General features: G+C 39.8%; 1 protein-coding gene across 2 annotated transcripts in view; it reads right to left on the bottom strand.

The window, feature by feature from the left end:
• fam20ca (FAM20C golgi associated secretory pathway kinase a) overlaps positions 1 to 21834 on the bottom strand; it is a 163817-nt gene that overhangs the window by 137304 nt on the left and 4679 nt on the right. The window contains exons 2-3 of one of the 2 annotated variants that reach the window (XM_034189534.1): positions 16303 to 16842; positions 11326 to 11510 (exon numbers count right to left, since the gene is read on the bottom strand). In XM_034189534.1, coding sequence (XP_034045425.1) covers positions 11326 to 11510; positions 16303 to 16820 — 703 coding nt within the window. In that variant the 5' untranslated portion in view covers positions 16821 to 16842. Of the gene's footprint in view, positions 1 to 11325; positions 11511 to 16302; positions 17505 to 21834 lie in introns of those variants that run through there. The other variant, XM_034189533.1, reaches the window with a different exon arrangement.

Below are 21834 nucleotides of genomic sequence, written 5' to 3'. Positions count from 1 at the left end.
AGTGTTGTGGATCGAGTGGCCCATGGTGGCAGTGGGGTTATGGTATGGGCAGGCGTCTGTTATGGACGAAGAACACAGGTGCATTTTATTGATGGCATTTTGAATGCACAGAGATACCATGACGAGCTCCTGAGGCCCATTGTTGTGACACATCCAAGAACATCACCTCATGTTGCAGCAGGATAATGCACGGCCCCAAGTTGCAAGGATCTGTACACAATTCTTGGAAGCTGAAAATGTCCCAGTTCTTGCATGGCCGGCATACTCACTGGACATGTCACCCATTGAGCATGTTTGGGATGCTCTGGACCGGCGTATACGACAGCGTGTACCAGATCCTGCCAATATCCAGCAACTTCGCACAGCCACTGAAGAGGAGTGGACCAACATTCCACAGGCCACAATTGACAACTTGATCAACTCTATGTGAAGGAGATGTGTTGCACTGCATGAGGCAAATGGTGGTCACACCAGATATTGACTGGTACCCCCCCCCCCCCCCAATAAAACAAAACTGCACCTTTCAAAGTGGCCTTTTATTGTGGGCAGTCTAAGGCACACCTGTGCACTAATCATGGTGTCTAATCAGCATCTTGATATGGCACACCTGTGAGGTGGGATGGATTATCTCAGCAAAGGAGAAGTGCTCACTATCACAGATTTAGACTGGTTTGTGAACAATATTTGAGGGAAATGGTGATATTGTGTATGTGGAAGAAGTTTTAGATCTTTGAGTTCATCTCATACAAAATGGGAGCAAAACCAAAAGTGTTGCGTTTATATTTTTGTTGAGTGTAGATAAAGTGTCTTGTTCAAGGACACAGACAGGTATGAAGCACTCACCTGGAATCAAACCCTGGTCTAAATATATCTGTACCCCAACTCCTGTTCCATAGGGTCACATTCCCTTCGGTATATATGTAGGCCTTGGGCCATCCCCCTGAGGGTGGACATGTCGCTACCACCTAGGGCGGTAAAACTTACCATCCATACTTTACTTGGTATATATTCCTCATTCCCCATGACCCTTAATTGGAGTAAGCATGTATAGAAAATGGATGGATGAATGGATATACCTTGTTAGTATTTATATATGATAGACAGCCCATCCAGTAATAAATGGAGTAGTTTTGACTATGCTGAATGCTTCATCTCCAAAGTAATGGTCAAACAAGATCAACATCCACTGGATTCTAAGACTTATGACATATGTTACTCCATAATGTGATAAGTAAACATGATGCATGGTGCAAACTATTCCCTTTTAGAGCCTTATTAACTCAACCAATAATTTGCTTCATGTTTTACCAAACTGGAGAAAGTTCAACTTTTGCCCACTGTACAAACTGAAAATGACCGTTGTCACCATTTTTGCCATTCCTCCCCCCCCCCCCCCCCCCCCCGCACCATACTGTCATAACATTCAGTCATAAATAGTCCAACTATACATTATTGGAATCCCTATCATCAGACAAATAAAATGTTGTACTTGTCATTATTATTAGAACTTTTTTTTTTTTTAAGATTTTGAACCCTGTGTAAGCTTTCATACACCCCCACCAGGCTACATCTCCCAGCCTGTGATGGCTGTCATACATTTTCAACTCCCTATAGAAAGGTAACTTAAATGCTGTATACTGTAAACTTATTTGGCCTACAGACTAATGTGATGATGCCTTTTCTGGACCTAGGTTGCCTCCAGGAGGACAATTTTCCAGGAAATCCACGAGAACTGTTTCAAAGCACATGAGCAATCAAGTGTGGGGAGGCTGTTAGGTTAACGTCTCTCTATCAGTGAACATCAAGGTATCTTTTTTTTTATCAATACTCTTGTGGAGCTGGATTGGTATACCATGTTACACTTTGAGATAATAGTAAACTCTACTGTCCCATGGAAATGTTTGACCTCCAGGTCTTAATGCACTTCATCGCCACCTGGCCTTGGTCTTTCTAGTCTTAATTTCTCTGGAGTCAGCTTTAGAGTGCAAGTACTGAAAACAGTAAACCTCCTTCTGTGCTGTCCAGTGTCTTCTCAGCTGTATGTTTACAGATGTGGTTGAGTAGAAGTCTCAAGTTCTTGGAAAGTTTCTCCAGCGGAAAGCTGTTTATGTGCCTGTTCTGCCCTATTTGATGCAATCACAATATTGTTTGGAAAGTACAAATCTGTTATCAGAGCCTGCTGAGACTATTTATCTAGGCTCTTGGTTCTGGATGATGTATGACAGTGTAATGTATGGTGGTTAGATTACCACCCTGGCCAGTATGGTTGTGGCAAAGTTCTGTTTGGATCATCAAAGTGCTGGGCAATGGGGCTTTGATGAAGCTGGGACTGTGATCAGCTAGTGTTTTCTTGTTATGTCATATGGTTTTCATACATATCTACAATATGCACAGATTTGCAAATCTAGGCTTTTATCTCTCATGTGCTTTCTGGCAAACTGTAGCTGAACTTTCAAGTCATCTTTTTAAAAAAAAAAATCCTTCTCCATACCACTTCATCATGAACCTGTATGAACTGATGACACAAACTGCTAAATGTCTCCAATAGCAGTCACAAAACCCTATAACTTCTTTGGAGGTGTCATGGGTGTCTTGGTTCAAGACATATTCAGTGACTTGTAAATGTTCATGTATCCATCCCCTGACTTGTCTGAAGAAAACAGGCTGTAAAACATAAGACTTAGTTGTGTTACACTAAATGTTGCAATTACTTATGCAACCCATCATTTTGGCTTTTTGATTTTTGTTTCATTTATGTAATACTGTAAAGATTTATTTTACTGTGAGTTAAAATGACATTTAGAAATCTATATACTAAAAGACAATTGTCCTGTCTAAATGGCACCTTGGAATTGAGCCAAACTAGACACGCATACTTTGACATATCAGAAGTGACATAGGCTATTGAGCATTTTAGTAGTAGTAGTTGTAGATAAGGGGAGAGATACTTTTGTGCTGCATTATCATTGACAAGAGTGCTAAAAGGTCAGTATCATACTTTTTTATTTTCTTGTTTTACCTTTCAACTTTTTACTACCTCATTTTTTCAAGTAACAGTAGCGGTAGCATAGTAGTAGTAGTAGTAGTAGTAATGGCAGCTGTCTCTTCTTGAGGCACCATTACTTGTACCTTAACAGTTCTCTGGAATCCAGGATAGGTGGGAGGTGATAGCTTTGTTGCTGAAGATGAAGTATCCATGAGTCAAACCTGCCCAGGGTTAAGTAATCAGTAGCTTTTACATACAAAAGACTGATTTTTTTTTTTCTTAAATTTGTTGTCATTCCAACATTCAGATGCATAATAGCCAGGGTTGGCTAGGATTACTTTGAAGGAATACATGTGGATTACATGTATGTATGTACATACATTTAGATTACTTGTAATCTGATTACTTTTGGATTACATTTCAAAGTAATCCTACCCAACCTTGATAATAGCTCAAGGGTTAACATAATTTTTCTTGCCACTGCAGTTTTAAGGGTGGACTCACAGTAGTCCCGAACAATCCTACAAAAGGATAAAAGGCACAGCAATGTCTCCCTCAACGTCTTTAGAAGAGGAACACACAAGTCCAATATAGGCCCCAGACCCAGTCTTGCCTGTGCTTATCTTGAGATTCCTTATCTTAAAGTTGATAAAAGTTCACAAATGTTTTTGGATGAGACACCAATCTGACACAGGTTACTTCCCCAACCACGGCTGGTATTCATTTACAGCTGGGTGGACTGGGACAATGCAGATGAAGTGTCTCATTAAAAGATACAAACAGATCACATGACTGAAAATTCAACCCAGGTAAACATACTGATAATCCAACTCTTGTTCTACTGAGTTACCTGTTCGAGAGTAGTTTAGGATGTGGTGGTGCAGCTTAGCTAAAATTTCCATAAAAATTGTTCATTTTGTGATAAAAGCATAGAATTTGGCACACATATTCTAAATTAACTAATGTTTATTTCAGATATGGAGCCATCCTGGAGCTGACCTCTAATGAGCTACAGGGGTCAATAAAGAATTACACAGGGGTCAAAATTTAAAAATGCTCCAGTCATGTTGAAGACCACATTATTTGTCTGATCATAACAATTCCAAAAAGGTATAGTTTGGACTATCTATGACTGAATTCCATGGAGTTATGGGGTAAAAACAGCAAAAATGGCGACAAAGGTCAGTTTCAGTTTGTACAGGGGTCAAAAGTTAAAGTTGCTTCAATTTTGGTAAAAAAAATATGCAAATTATTGGTTGAGTTAATAGCATTTTAAAAAGGAATAGTTTGCACCATCTGTCATGCTTAGTTATCATGTTACGGGGTAACATATGTCATACGTCGTAGAATCCAATGGACGCCGACCTTGTTTGACCTTTAATTTGAAGACCAAGCATTCAACACAGTCAAAACTATTCCATTTATTAATCCCTTTATTTCAACCAATAATTTGTGTCACTTTTTACCAGAAATGGAGCAACTTTAACTTTTGACCCCTGTACAAACTGAAACTGATCTTTGTCACCAATTTTGCCATTTTTACCCCATAACTCTAGAACATTCAGTCACAGATAGTCTAAACTATACCTTTTTGGAATTGTTATGATCAGACAAATAATGTGGTATAGCTTTCAACACTGTCCAATAAATCCCTACATCACCACACATAGAGGTCATCCAGGGTACAAGACATTTCTCAGTATATTCAAATGTTTAGATTTGAGATACTTGAACTTCAACAATACAGAGAAGCTCGTCTTGATTTTGCATTGAAGACTACAAAAGGTAATCCCTCGTGAAACACTTTGCAGTGCTCGGCTGACGTCTCACCGGATTGTATCGAAGCTGACAAGCAGCCAAACAAGACTTGAACAAAACAAACTGAAACTGCAAGTCCCAAAGACACGGCATTCTTTTGATATTCCAAAAGCCCATCTGTCTTCATATCACAATGGATGTGTTTCTGTTGATGTCACCATTTATCTCTCGCTGCGTCTCAACAAGCATCAAATAATTAATCAACACCACTGTCTTCTTTTGTGAGCCTTCCTGTTCGGCACTCTTTGAAGCCTCGACCACAAGCAGCAGTGATGATAAATCTATCGTGCTTTCACCTGTGCCCACCTCACTGCACCGTACCTGTGATTTATGAGCCCCACTGAAGCCCGAACAAAAGGCCACTGCCGGCACATATGGAGAGAAAGAGGGAAGCGCTACTGCAGGGGGAAAAATGCTGAGTTGCTAAACAGGAAAAAAAAGTAACGTTGTCTCTGTTTTGTAATTTTATTGAGAAAGATAAGTAGGAAGGCTGTGTACTGGTTTAGCAAAACACTGGTTTGGACACAAGATTTTACAGAGAACAAAAAGTCTTGTCGGTGAGACTGAGAAAATGGAACTGCATCATATAATAGTTATTCTGAAATTTTTCCTCCTGGTGATGTTGCGAGTGGGAGTATGAATCCATTGTGTGCTTGTGTAAGTTGCCAGATTTGGTCTTAGTTGATCAGTGCTGTGAATAATTTATAACAGCAGTTCAAAAACCACTTCTTATGGAATGATGTGGAGCTACATCATTTCCAGCTCTTCTTGCTCTATGCAGACCTTATTTGCTGATATATATATATATATATATATATATATATATATATATATATATATTTATTTTTTTTTCCCCATTTGATCAATAGCTGGTGTTGCCGGCTCTTGACAGCTAAACCTGCATGATCTCGTTAGTCAGGTTTACACAGAGCAGAGAGTTCTAAAATCCAAAAGAAATGGAAACTACAGATGAACTAGCTGAGATACTGCAATCCTCTGATAAGTCCAAATGTCCCCATTGTGCAATGTAAAAAACAAAAACAAACTTCTTTTTTTTTTGTGGACTGCATCACAATTTCTTTCAGGTTAGATTCAGTATTTTCTTTCTGAGCATGTTCCTCTGTGTCCTGTGTAAGGATCTGGATTACCAAACTGTAGACCTGGGTTTGAGTCCTGGTCACGCTACCACGTCAGCTGTCCCAGTCCTCCCAGCTGTTAATGGTCATTAGCCCATTGGGCAAGTAACCTGTGATGGATTGGTGTCCCATCCAGAGAGAGTTGTAGCCTCTAATCTGTTTCGTTTTAAGGAATTTTGTTGATAAGCACGGGTACCAGTGGGCCTCAGGGCCGTATACGATTTCGTGAAAATAGGTTCTACGATCTTATCTTATTTGACAATTAGGCAAAAAAGAAGAAAAAGTAAATTTCCACGCTTGGCCCTGTTAATTAGAGGTGTGCAAGATTTGGAAAAAAATAAACTTTTGTCAGGTAGCTTTACCCCTTTTTGAACCAAACGTGGTTGCTAAAATGGTGATTTTTTTTGTCATAACAAAAAGAATAATAATGGTAATAACAGTCATAATAATTTATATACATAGCACTTTAAGTGAAGACATTTACAGAGTATGCACCAAAGTCCTACATTCATAAGGACCCCTTCACACATAGTGCGAATTTGGTTGAATTGCGCATGAAGTGCACATGAAGCAGGTATCGTATGCAATATGTGTAAAATCATAGCTGCTTCCAACGCCTTGTACACCTGTTGCTACAACTATGTGCGCACACCATCGGCTGAAAGACAGAGTGTGCGCTGTGAGAGCCCATCGACCCCTCTCACAGCAGGTGTAGGCCAAATTCCAGGTGACACGCACAAACATCTAACACCACTCGCTTGGCACTTTGAAAATGTGTGGCCATTCACACTGTTAACATGACAACAGTCAGCAGATGATCACTGTCGAGGTGGATGTGAAATTTGTCTAAGTGCCCCCACGAGTGTGGCTTTGCAAACAGACACAGTAACACGTCGGTGTGTGCGCTGAACTAACAGGGCATGTGTCCTCCCACAGGAGCAGCTGTGGAGATGTGTGGTTCTGGACGTCACGGCTGGGGAACATGTACCGTGTTTGGACGGACATGAACTAACAACTGCCCACTGTGATGCACGTGTGTCTGCTTGCTGTCATCACGTAGACATACATAAAAACATATATTGCTGCTGCAATGGGCTCACGCCGCGCACATTGAAAGGCTACCCCAGGTGAAACAGACCGTCAGATCATAACATGCAGCAGACGATCTAAATGTCACACACCCATGTGTGCTCTGTTCCACATGACGCGGTGTCTGTCCTGCGGTGTGCCATTCACAAGACACGCATGTTGGGCTGGACACGCCGCCAGCAGATGTGGACATGATAAGAGCGTCCTGCTTCATCATTCATGCCATTTCAGAACTGTACATCTGTGACCATGGGTCATCTACAGAGGAACAGATGGATCATACTTGTATTGCTCGCTTAATAAGAGGGATTCAATAAAATGTGATGTATTTATATGGTGTGTGGTTTATTTTTTCTTAAATACGTCCATGTCCTTCTTGATATCAGGCATTTTTCTGCACCTTTCACAGGACAGAGATGGTACCTCAGTGGTAAAGTTTCTGACTGGCAATCAGAGCTTTTGGAAAGTATAGGGTTGAATCCTGTGGGTAGCATATAATTTAGTATTTTTTTAATTTTATTTTCATATATATATATATATATATATATATATATATATATATATATATATATATATATATATATATATAAACACACACTCATTCACTCGCTCAGAAATGTAGCCCAACTTTAAAATGCATACACATGCATTCATGCATGTTTTCAAATGCTGCTGTGGATCTGAATGTCTTTTGCTAACAGTGAGTGGGTGCAGAATGGTTTGTATGATAGTTGATGCATTTTTAAATAAAGGGGCGCAAATCCATTCAGACATTGAGGTGTGATCAAAGACTGCTCGAGAGTGATACAGAGACGAGTATCAGTGACAGCAGAGAAAGCATCCATAAGAAGGACAAAGAGCTGTTTTCTGAGCCACTCGTGCAAATGCACAGAGATAACGGATACGCACCAATGGAAGAGAACGTCACATTCAATGGCTGCTTTGGACAAAGATGCTATTAATTAAAAAAAAAAAATCTGGATACCTTCGGGGTCAGTGTGATTAATCAAACTACTATATTTGTCTCATTTATTATGCAAAGGAAATGTTGCCAAGATGGGATCAATATTATAACCAGTTACAAAAGTAAACGGCATTCATAGTGAAGAAGATGTTTATAATAAAACGCTCAAAACAACAGACAACACACCTTCGTAACAGCTAGCACCTGCATCAAGCAACCTCTGAGCAACAGACGCTCTGGGAGTCGGAGATGCTCGGCTCAGCAGTTGTCACTCAAAGCAACTGTGCCCACTTCTGCACTTCATAAATCAGCCTGTTAGGAGGCAACCTGGATGAAGCTGTTGCATCCCGTTTTTACACTTTGTGGGATCAGCGCCCTGTGGAAGAGCCCTGTTACATGGGCCATGCACTGATAGTAGTCAAATAACTCAAACTACTTATTTTTCACTGCAGTGTTTTTCTGTGGTGAATCAGGGGAATTTGGGGAGGCAAACCTTGGAGCTCCTGACCAAAGGTGTGGTAAAATATGGGAAAGGTCTTGCATAAACAAAGGCTGATTGCTGCATGATGCATGAAGAAATAAAGCTAAACACAAAATCTCCAAGAAGACTCAAAATTCAGCATCTCTCACAATCAGCTACTTGACTTCAGCCACATACACAAAGCACCATGGTGGTAACTGTGGCATGTGTCTAAACATATGCCACAGTTAACAATCACCACAAACCAATCGGACGCAGGCACACCCTTTAAAATCTTTGACTCTCACTAACCTCATGCTGTTTTTTCTGTTCCCCGCCTGACGTACCCTCCACCACCCCACCGCCACCAGTTGGTCTTTCTCTGCCACAGGGGATGGGTTTCGCTCCCTTGCCTCCTCCATCGGCAGGACTCAAGATCATCTTAGCTCATCGCACTGTTGCGATGGGGACTGAGGCCAAACCACATTTCTAACTCTGTACTCAATAAATCACTTTCTTTAAGCTGTTGAGTCTTCTGGTAGAACTTGTGACTGCAGTGCACAGCTCATTTGACTGACATCACTATCCTCAGAAGATTTACAGTGTTTAAATAAAAATTGTCTTCAAAAGGATGACTAGAGAGTCAGTATTTTTAAGATTTTCCAAGGGGGTGAGAATCACATGCAGAGGCAAGCCTTTTGCGCACCCAATCTACTCACCCACCCCAACCCTTTTTTACACTCACCTGAATCTGGATCTGCTGCTAATTTTGCTTGAAATATGTTTTTTTAATCTATTTTAATATGCAGGGCAGCACAGTGGCTTAGTGGTTAGCACTGTTACTTCACAGCAAGAAGGTCATGGGATCAATTCCCACCTGTGGCCTTTCTGTGTGGAGTTTGCATGTTCTCCCTGTGTTTGTGTGGCTTTCCTCCGGGTACTACGGTTTCCACCCACATTAAAAGACATGCAGGTTAGGTGAATTGGAAACTTTAGAATTGTCCAGGTCTCCCTTGCAAAAGAGATCTCGATCTCAGTGGGTCTAACCTGATTAAATAAAGGTAAAAAAAAAAAAAAAAAAATACAGTTGAAAACATATTCAAAATTCAGTAAGGTATGTCTTCTATAATATATTCCAATTCTAAGGTAGAACTCTACTAGTGTATACTAAGGTATATCTAAATATCTAAAAAAGAAGAGTAGAATAGAAGAGCAGAATATAATAGAGTAGAGCCACTTAGGTGCCTGGTCTCGAGAACCAGGGATTGTAGGTTGAAAAGCTTTTTTATCCCATGGGAACTCTCCCTACCCACCCAAGTGGCTCAAGAAAATGGACATATCATAATCATATATTATAAGACATATCATAAGAAAATAGACCATGTATATAAGTGATATTTACATAATTAGGGTTATAAACAACATATACAAGAAATATAGTTACTACATAATATTATAGGAGTTAGCTTCTAAAACCTAAATATTAATACAGGAGAAGATTGTAGCATATGTATATTTAGTCTGTAGACTAGTAGTAAAATTAAATTATAGCTAGTAGGCTAAGCTATAAATATGGTTATTTTATTATAGAAACAGAAGCTATGATGTAATATGTTTTAGGTAACTATCTAAAGTTCACCCTGCTAGCTTACTGTAGGAAGACAAAATACATACTCTATATGTTATCTAATGGAAACCCAAAACTTAGATACTATATGTTGATATCTATTAAAGAACCCACAAAGTGAAGAATCATTAAAAATGTACACCATGTAAAATAAAATTGTAAATAATGAAAATAAGATAACTATAACTAGAAGAGCTACCGTTAAATTAGCCGTTAATAAGCCAACCGTACCTAGCTAGCCAACAAGATAAACAAAGCCGATTACTAGCGTATAAAGTATAATAGTGTAGTTTAACCCTACATATATACCCTATATGCATAACATCGCAGCAGGTACATCAAGATGTTCACTTATAACAACCTTTTGGGAATTTCCACATAATGTGTCTGACAATTTCAATTTTCTTCTGTAGTTATATGGGACACATTTAACAAATGTACACACTAGAGTGTTTGGTGATGGTGGCAGAGCACACTGGACAAACTGCTGGACATTATGGACGATGCTAGTCACCCTCTGGACACCGTCACCAGCAACCAGAGGAGCATCTTCAGCCACAGACTGCTCCTTCCCAAGTGCAGGACCAACAGACTGAAAAACTCCTTTGTCCCTCAGGCCATCAGGCTGTACAACTCCTCACTCATGAGGAGGAGGAGTAACAGGAAGACAGAGAACGGGAAGGAGGGGAACAGCAGGAGCCAGTAAACCAGTATTGATCAGTGTGTCTGGTATTTATATTCTGTATTAACTGTTTTTTTACTTTCACTTTTGATACTCTGTGCTTCTTACCCCGTGTGCTGCTATACAATGCTGCTGGAACCTCAGTTTCCCTGAGGGAGTCTTCCCAAGGGATCAGTAAAGTTCTGTCTAATCTAATCTAATTTCAATCAAAAAAATTCACAGAATGTTTTCCATAGTTCACCTCACAATCATTATCTTCATGATATTTCATAATGTTGCAGAAAGAGTTTCCCTTTAAATTCAGGCTGATAGCAGTTGGTCATTTTCCTAAATAATTAAACCTTCCAGTTCAGACACAACAGATACAGCAAGTCGCACAACATATTCTTAGTGTGACCACAGTGGAGCATTTTGAGTTCTGAAGTTAAGCTAAAAAGCAACAAAAATAAACGTTTATTGCTGATTATGTTGGTGCCGAACTACATCAGCACAGTCTTGATTACCGCAGCTATTTACACTTATAATATTAACTCAACGTACACTGCGGGACTTCATGGACTCACCCACGCTGGTGATCTTCTGAGAGACCAGATCCTTGAGCAGGGCGTCCAGCACAGGACTGTGTCTGGAGTACAGCTTGTAGCGGTTGATCCCGATGTGGAACCGTAACCAGTTGGGGTAAGAGTCTGCCGTCACCTCTCCTGTTGGAGACAACTCATCGGCCTCTTCATTCCCCTCTTCATTATGCCTACGGGAGAAAAAGTCGATAAGACAAAATGTGGAGTGTGCACTTTGACTCCTGATAGAATTCTGTTTCTTGCCCGTCAGTGTCGGGTAATCGCGGCCGTGACGACGGCTGTAATTATTGCAGGCCAGGAAAGCGTTGAATTAATTAGATTTGTTGTGGTGAATTAATTAGATGAGTGCACTTCATCTTAATAACACATGAATGTGCTATTATAACAAATGCATTAAAGTACAGCCAAGCAGAGGAGGGATGATCCAAGAAATTTCAATAACATGATGACTCATAAGCTTTAAGCCTCTGGAGGATAAGAGGGAATGAGATGGTTTTGACGAAGACAGATGGATAAGTGGACACTCTGCTACCAGAGAGGTGGAGTGAAATAGACGGAAATTAGATAAACAAATGGGTGGAAGGAAGTAATTGCTGGTTAATGGTGTTTAAATAGTGACAGAGAGGCTGGAGATGACATGAACCATATATGACCATTGTGCAAAGTGTTGCAGATAGACGAATGCAGATTTATGTCTTATAATGTGTTGCTCTGCAATAATAATGGACAGAAATGGATTCTGAAAAGACTTGAAACCATATTTCGGAGTTTATTCTTGCAGATTGGTTCCTTTGTTTTTTGTTGGTAGATAATCATATTGGTCCATTTAAATTGCCCCAAACTTTCCTATTTTTGTTCAAGCATGTTCACACAAGCGTTGGGATGACTAGCCATTAATGACTAGCTCAGCTAGTAGCTGACTGCTCAACTAATGTTCTTTTTGACAGCTAGTTAGCTACTAGCTAATTTTAGTAGGATGTTTCCACAATAAAGACTATTATGAGACTATTGTGACCCTAAACAAAACAGGGGCAGCTGAAAGACAAACAACAACAGTCTGATGCTAGTAGCTGGGCTAATTGTTTTTTTAAATATTGTTCATTGAGAAGCACCACACATATAGCTTCCATGTTAATGCCATCTTTTCACCTTACAGTTCAATTTTTTATTTTCAAATTGAAGTCAACTTGTTCACTGCTCAGATTTGGCCTTATTAATTTAATGTCAAGATTAACCATTCACTAGTCATTTTCATCAATCATCTCAGCCCTAGTTTAACCCGACAAGACGTTAACCAGGTGAACATTGTGGTTAAATTAGCATTCTCTATATGAAATTTCACCAGAGTGCTTAATTCTCTATTTTGTTTTGATTTTCACTACCTGCCGGCATCTATAACCTGCCGTTCTGAGCTCCGATATCACTTTAGCATGACGGAACATCAGGATTATTCACCACATTTGGGTTCACATGTGTTGTAACATAAGTTACTGGCTCTGTCCTCATTGGCTGGCTGGCCTAATTTTGGTCATGTGAAACAAGGACCAGCACAACAATAAAGTGTCTGACATCATACAAGCGGATCACCATTCCACTTTACCATTCCTGGTATAACCAAATAAGAGAGGCTACCTTCACTCCGGCATGCTAACTAGTTACATGGGCCCGTGCGGTCGGCGTCAATTTCTTAGAGGGACAAGCGGCGTTCAGCCACACGAGATTGAGCAGTAACAGGTCAGTGATGCCCTTAGATGTCCGGGGCTGCACACACACCACACTGATCGGATCAGCGTGTGCCTACCCTTCGCAGAGAGGCGCAGGTAACCCGATGAACGCCACTTGTGATGGGGATTGGGGATTGCAATTATTTCCCATGAACGAGGAATTCCCAGTAAGCGCAGGTCATAAACTCGCGTTGATTAAGACCCTGCCCTTTGTACACACCGCTCGTCGCTACTACCCATTAGATGGTTTAGTGAGGTCCTCGGATCGGCCCCACTGGGGTCAGAACATGGCCCTGGCAGAGCGCCGAGAAGATGATCAAACTTGACTATCTAGAGGAAGTAAAAGTCGTTAAAAGCAACAAAACTTTTTTGTCATATTGCTCAATGGGACCAGCTGCACCCGTAAGTGGTCAAATCCCGCGATATCATGCAGGGTTCAAATGAGACTGCACTGCCCTTAAGAAAGTCCTTAAGAAGGACTTTATTAATAACAAAACAAATTTCAGATGCATTTTTCCAGAAGGTACCTGGGAGACTGAAGCCCTGATTCTTGCATTAAAACCCTTGGCGTTACTCACTTGCCAGATTGTCCAGCTTCATGCACAGTAAATTTTGCAGAGTAAAATTTACTCTGCTGGGATAACATTTGGTCCCAGTCCAAATAGAGTTAAATCAACTCTATCACAGTGTAAAATCAACTCTTATTGGAGTAGAAACACTTGATTTGATAAGACTGTAGAGCTGTGTTCACTCTATAATAGAGTGTATTTTACTCTGTTTAGACTGGGATCAAATATAATTCCGGCAGAGTATATTTTACTCTGCAAAGTTTACTGTGTGTCTGATCTCTCATGTTGTGTCTCCATGTATGCATCTGTGTTCGTGACCCACGCTGCCATTCCGTCTTTCCTGAGCTTAGTCTGCCAACTCCAGATTTGGTTGCCTGGTATGACTAATATACCAGACAACCAAATCTGGAGTTGTTTTGAACCTTGACCTATTTTTGGTGGATAACTCTTCTGCTGCTCCCCTCAAGGACAAGGTTGCCTGTTGGACTTTTTGTTTTCACCCATTTGTTAGTATGTTTGTTGTGTGTTTGTGAACAGCCTAAAGCCCACAATTTTTCATGAATTTTTTTTGCTAAAGATTCATATCCTCATAGGCAAGAAGTGATTCAATTTTCAAGATCATATAGGTCAAAGGGCAAAGCCAGGAAATTTGGAAAACTCTATCTTTAACATTGAATGAATTTTTCAAAAATTCATAACTGTCAAAAAAGATTACATTTCTTTCATATTTGACAGCATTATGTGGGATGGTATCCTTTGTCAATGGCCACAGTTTCATCTGATCCCGATTACAGATTTTGTAGTCATTTAAATTTAACATTGAAAACACCATTTAATGTATAATTTACATAATATCTTCATCAAACATGCTCCAATTACTGTCATATTTGAAAGTGAGGTGCAGACTGGCGTACACTACTGCCTGACAAAGTTTGATCCGGATCTGATCTGGATTGTGTATTTTGTGGACATTTAAATTTAATATTGAAAAGCCCATTTGGTGCACATTTTGCATTATATCTCAATCAAAAGTGCCTCAATCACTTTCAGCTGTCACACAGGTGCAAAGTGGCACTTTCAATGAACAGACGAAGTTTGATCCGCATCTGATCCATATTGCGGATTTAGCAGGTATTTGATTTTAACACTGAAAAGCCCTTTTGAGCTATATTTTGTATTATATTTTAGCTTATTAAAAACCACTTCTAACAGGATTTTGACCTTGAAAATTTTTCTGAGGTCAAATTTTAAGAAATTGGAAACTAGTTGGCAGTGGTTTGCGCTCTAGTTTGCGCTCTAGCGGTGCTCTAGTTTTCCCGTGTAATTGACCTCATTCTGTTAGAACATCTAGTCATCTCATCTGAGACTTCATGGACAATTGTGTGGTATAGACTTTTGCTATTGTGTGCATTCATGAAGTCTGCTAAGACTGACTGTAATAAAATGGACTTTTACCAACTTTCCTTAGGGTTCTCTGTGATGGGGTCTCTTAATGACTGAATGCATATTTGAAAATATCACAGAGCCATAACATCTTAGCCTATGAGCAGCTATCAAAGACTATAGCTGTTATAGAGTCAGCCAATGTGGATTACTCATATATATATATATATATATATATATATACACAAGGTTGGGTAGGATTACTTTGAAAGAATACATGTGGATTACATGTATGTATGTACATACATTTGGATTACTTGTAATCTGATTACTTTTGGATTACATTTCAAAGTAATCCTGCCCAACATTGTGTATATATATATATATATATATATATATATATATATATATATATATATATATACAGTATGTATGTATATGTATGCGTGTGTAGTTGTGTGTGCCTATACCACATGTACTTTTGTGAACTGTGCATAATGGACAAAAAGATCAGCTCTGTGTCATGCCAAGGAGGAAAAATAAAGTCAGATTAAGGTCACTTCAGTCAGTAGTGTGAACTGTAGCAGAAATGTTTGGCTATGTTCATGCTGGGAGATCTGTCAGAACAATCAGGCCTGATCTTCTGAGTCATGTGAATATGCCGGATGTCAATTAAAAACACTACTTTCAAAACCAAAGAGAACTGAAACTTAATATATTATCGGATATGGAGTGTGAATATGGCAAAGCGGGGCTTTTTTCCCCCCATCAATCTTGGACCACTTCGGCTCTCTCGTGACGTGAACGCCGTGGGAATCATCAGATTTGATCTTTGGGGAGGGGTGTGGATGCACCAAACCAGTTTTAGTTTTCATTGTAAACTTGGTCTGGAGTCAGATGTGAATCCTATCTGTCAGTGTAACTGCTGTGTGAACAGTCAAATCAGATAGAGGTCACTTACATAAACACAAATGCAAATGTCAGATTTGGTAAAATGTCAGGTTTAGCCTTCGGTGTGATTGTAGCATAATTTATTTGACTGTTTTTCACGGAGATCAGAATCAAACTGAATCCATGTGAACATGTTTCATATCTGATATGGGGGGAAAAGGGATTTGTATTGACAGTATGTTATATGAACCATGAGATTGACATCATTTCAGACGTAATGTGAACACAGCACACGTTAAACTAAGCATTTAAAACGTGTCATATAACTTTTACCCCCATCTATGGCTCTTCTCTGACCTCTAACCCCTTTGATGGATGTAAACACCTCCTCTTACCATCCCTGACTCCCTGCAGTTTTCGGATAAATCCTGATGTCTGAATTGACGTTGAACAAAGTGTCTTCGTCCGTCAGAGGCGGGAGCTCAGTCTTGTATAAGGGATGCTCAAACAGAGCGGCCAGCCTGGACACACCGGGAACCGGGACGCTGCGCCCGCCGCTGGCGTCTCTGATGAGCGGCTTGTGCTCCTCCGCCGCCATCCGCCCGAAGGACTCCGGTCTCTCTCCTCCTGCCGTGATCTTTTCCAGGGAGTGAGACGTGAGGTTGGAGCTCGGCTCGTTGCTGAAATCCTGCAGGATCCTCAGCGTGTGCTTGTTAGGCCAGCCGGCTTCAGCCGCCGACCTGGCGCGCTGCTTCCCCCAGCCCTGCGCCTCCGCGCCCGGCTGCTGCGCGCACTGACAGCCGCCGTCCGCCCGCTTCTCCAATTTTGGCAGCAAGTCTATCATGATGTGCATGGTGCACGCCACCAAAAACACCATGAGTATCAGCACTCTGAATTTACGAAACAATATCATCTTCAGCGTTATTATTATAATTCTTATGAATTTGTTTGTTTTGTTCCGTCTTTGTCCTTTCCGCGCGGCGCGCCTCACGGCACCGTTTTACGCGATGACAAAGCGCCGTTTTCCTCTTGAGGATTCTCGAGGCTCATCGCAGACTTGATTTTTAGTTTTAGTTTTTTTCTATGTTAGGAATTCCATAGTCCTCTATTGTTTTAGGACAGTCCCGAAAGACAGGTGGACAGACGGCGCGTGATCTTCATTCATTGCGCCGCGCGTTCGGATGGATCCAGAGATAAAATCAACCGGAAGAGCCGATTTTCTTCAGCAAATCCTTTGTTCGCATAAGTGTGTTCTTCTGTGGAAAAGTGTCAGAAAAGACTTTGTGTAGTCCACTTAGAGTAAAGACACCCGGAGACGAGCGGAGCAGGGGACGCGCCGGATGCTGTCCAGCTCCCTGACAAAGGAGCTCGGTTCCAGTCCCGTCCGAGAGCGGCTGGCAGGTGCACGGATCCCGGCTTGTCTTCTGAATGCTCATCCAGGCTTGCTGTGTTAAATATTATGATCGGAGCCATCTGAGCCCAGCCTCGGTGGCGTCATGAGGACCAGATTGGCTGCGCGAAAGTGGAAATAGTGACACGGAAAGCGAGACGACTGGAGTCTTTGGAGCCTGCAACTCTCCTGTGCGCAGCCAGAGGGCGGCGTCGGTGATCACAGGGTTTCATGCAACACAAAGATTGCGTGATGTGAAGGATGCTGGAGCCAAGAGCAATAAGGTTGATTTATTTAAATGTTAAAGTAATGCAGAAGCTGTTTACTTCTTTTGTACGACCACTTCTCGAGTATGGGGATGTTGAGTGAGCCTCCCCATGTACAAACAATAATAGTGGAAAAAACACAGAGAAGAGCATCAAAGCTGCTTCTAGAACGGAAAGACCTGCTGTATGAAAAACAGTTATGTCTGAAGATCCCAAGTATACATGGTCAGTTGGCAATATAATGTCTATTCAATGTAAAATCAATATAAACCACTACGTCAGCCGAACATCAAAAATCAAAGTTTTCATTGAGATCAAAGTACGTCATTGAATCAACATCACGGTGCAAAAGCAATGATTGACATCCACTTCCAAACAAACAAGCAAACAAACAAAAAAACAAGCAAACAAAAACAACCATTTCCAAAATTGGAGTAACTTTCGACCGCTGTACATATATCCTCTTTGTCTATGGTTAGGCTTAATAGCCTGTGTTAAGATTTAGCCTATCTGCGTTGTGAATAACCCCTGTACAAACTAAAGCTGACCTTTGTCACCATTCTTGCTGTTTTTACTCCATAACTCCATAACATTCAGTCATAGATAGTCCAAACTACACTCTAAGAAATAAAATGTTGAATTTAATTGATAAAGTTAAGGTAACTTTTTCCACATAACTTTGTCAGTTAAGTTCAACACAATATTTTGGGATTTAAGTAATAATGTTTCATTTGATTTAATTAATGTCAATGACAGTGTTGTTTTGCACTTAATTAACAATGTTATGTGGAATGTATGTATGGTATGTTTCATTTCTAAGAGTTTATACCTTTTTAGAATATTTATGTTCAGACAAATAATGTGGTGTAGCTTTCAATATGATTGGAACATTTTTAAATTTTGACCCCTGGGTAATTCTTAAATTGACCCTTACCTGGCTGCCTATTAAATACTCACTTTTTTCAAAAGAGTAATGTTTAAGGAGTATTTGTGCCAACTTTGGTGCTTGTATCACCATTTGAAGGATTCCTCTGTAAATATTCTGTTATTTGCTGAATCAGCAAGTCCCAAGTCAAGTCTCAAGTCAGCTTGCAAACAATTGGAGGTCATTCTGACTGGAAACTTGCTGATTCATGACTCGAGAGTGACTTGATGGTGACTTACTCACATCTCTGGTTAGCAGGATTACCTCAAAGCTATTGCACGGATTCTAACAAAATTTTCACCACAGATGGCTATTGGGCCATGGAAGAACCCATTCAATTTTGGAGGTGATCCAGACCCAGATTCTGGATCAAGATTTCACTTTATATAGACTTTTAAGGATTATGTCAAAACTACTTCATGGATTCTCACCAGATAGATAACAGGCCATGGAAGACTCCACTGAATTGTGGAGGTGATCCAGATCCAGATTCTGGCTCAAGATTTGTTGGGAGTGATCTGGGTCAATATGCAGGTACTGCAGCAGAAAGATATGATATCATGTTGTAAAACCAAGATCAGGAAGACACTACTTTTTTTTAGTTTGTGAATTAAATATCAGATTGCAACATCTTGATCAGTCAGACCATTCTGGATCTGTATGCAATTATGGCATTGCGTTGTGGAATCTGGATCCAGGTAAAGTCCAGGTCATGATGTCAATCACATATCTTTTATTGTGAGTCCTCGTCAACCATCGGCGGATGTCAGTATTCTCTCACTGCTCTTGTCTCCTGAGTATAATCAAAGTCTGATTTGTGATACATATTTGTACGGTGTATGTGCAGAAATGATGAGCTGCAGGACTGTGGACTCATTCTCAATGGATTCTGCATTGAGAATGACTGTATTATATTATTTTAATGACCACAAAAATTCCATCTAATGAACCTTTGTGTCTGATTTAAAAACTCTGTTACGGCTGAACATTGTCTTACAGTATATCAGCATGCAAGTATTTTGCACTAATTGCTTGCCTCAGGGGTTAAAAGGGTTTTAGTTTTCACAATTATACTTCAAACAGTTCACAGCACTATCCAGCTGCATATAACATATTTGATAGGGGTCATTCCATGTCAATTCAACAAATATTTGAGGGGCCTCATGCACTTTGTCTCAGATTTTCTTTAAATTTTAGTCAAATATTCCCAGACTATTCAGAACAACAAATCTGAAGTTTGAGGCCTATAGGCCAAGTAGTTTCTGAGATATGGACAATTTAGTGTGCATGGGGTCTACCATTTTTTAGGCAAAAATTATGGCTGTCATTTCTGGAGCCATGTTCAAGGTAGAATATCTCAGCAAATAATGGACTTAGAGGCCTGAAATTTTCTGTGGCAGTTGTCATGGACACCCAGACTTGGACTATAGTCAAACAACAGACATTGACACTAAACTGTGAAGTTTATGTATGCACAAACTATGGAAGATATTACATTGACTAATGCAAGCATCCATGTTTGAGACACTGAAGCATACCATTACACTCAAAGAAGCCTTTCCATTTCTTGGCTCCTTAATGCCAGCTATACTGGCATCTGCCAAATTTTGAATCCACAGTAAAACAGGAAATGTTCAAATGTCAAACAGTTCCTGGATTGACAGACGAGATCTCATGGAATCTTATGGGAACTCAGTGGCACGCTCACACTCAAACAGGAAGTGCCAAATTTTCAGTCACAGTGAAACAGGAAATGCCAAATGTTGAACACTTCCTGGCATGGATGGAGCTAGAGTGGAGGCTGGAGTTTCACTGGACTCCCCTGAAATCTGATTGGACACAGATGATTCACATGTCATGGCACCACACATCTGCTTGAAAGAGCTGCATTTTGAAATTAGTGAGTCACATTGACTACTAGGTTCCTCCTGTCCAGTAGTTGATGCTGTGTACTACAAAGAGTTCTAATCCACTTTAGTAGAAGAAGAAAAATGTTTGCTTCAGTTCTGAACTGAACACGTCGTTTGAACTATGGACTTCTAATCACACCAAACTTATATTCGTGAGGCAATGACCATATTTTATGCCAGAAATGAGGTCCAGGTTGTTAAAAACAGCATTTCACCTTTAATTGGGGTTGCCTTATATACACATTTAAGCTACCAGACAGCAGCTGGTTCATGCTCTGTTGGCTTATTTGTGCAGCAGATAACTGAAACAATCCTTCAGATGGTGATGCAAGCATCAAATTCAGCAAAAATACACCTTAGACACTACACTTAAAAAAAATAAATTTGCTCCAGTCAAATTGAAAACTACATCACATTGTTTGTCTGATTATAAAGATTCCAAAAATGTATAGTTTGGGCTATCTATGACTGAATGTTATGAAGTTTTGGAGTAAAAAACAGCAAGAATGGTGACAAAGGTCAATTTCAGTTTTTACAGGGGTCAAAAGGTAAAGAGTTGCTCTAATTTTTGTAAAAAGTGATGCAAATTATTGGTTAATAGGATTAATAAATGGAATAGTTTTGACAATGCTGAATGCTTGGTCTCCAAAGTAAAGGTGAAACAAGATAATGTGCTTTGGATTCTATGACATTTGACATATGTTACCCTGTAACATGAACTAACTAAGATGTAAGATGCTGCTCCTCTGTGTTTCTCAATTGCCCTCAAAAGTATTGGAACACTTCACACATTTTAATTTGTTTATTCAATTTCAAATACATTTTTTAAATTGTCTCTCTTAACTCAAACTTAAAGCAAATCTGTACAACTTGATATAAATTAATTAAAAATATAAAATGCAGGTTCTTGACGAAGTGGTGTAGAGGAGGATTTTCTTAAAAAGACCTGAAAGTTCAGCTACAATTTGACAGAAAGTACATTTGAGATGAAAGCCCAGATTTGATGTTTTGGTGAAAGAAACTTTTGTATTTCTTCATAATTGATGTAAATAAAGTCCAAGACATATTGAGTGACTTGGAAATGTTCATGTTTCCATCCCCTGACTTGTCTGAAGAAAACTGGCAATAAAACTCATTATTATTTACAGGTATTATCAAGTTTTAGAGATTTGCTTTCAGTTTGAGTTTGAGGAAGATCATTTTAGAATTTTTTTTTCTTAATTTTTTTTGTATTTCTTGTATTTAAAATGGCATAAACAAATTAAAATGTGTGAAATTCCAAGTGTTCGAATACTTTTGGAGGGCACAGAATCCTAACCTTATGATGAGTGCAAAACAAGTGTGGTATTATTACGGTTTTGTTTAAGAATGTTTAATTTTCACTGTTGCTGCACTTTGTGTGAGTTACAAAGAAGTTATAAAAGGAAGTCATATTT

Source organism: Thalassophryne amazonica, chromosome 16, assembly GCF_902500255.1.
Source record: "Thalassophryne amazonica chromosome 16, fThaAma1.1, whole genome shotgun sequence".
Classification (NCBI taxonomy): Eukaryota; Metazoa; Chordata; class Actinopteri; order Batrachoidiformes; family Batrachoididae; genus Thalassophryne; species Thalassophryne amazonica.
The sequence above is the reverse complement of the archived record's forward strand: the minus strand, read 5'-3'. Positions and strand labels throughout refer to the sequence as shown.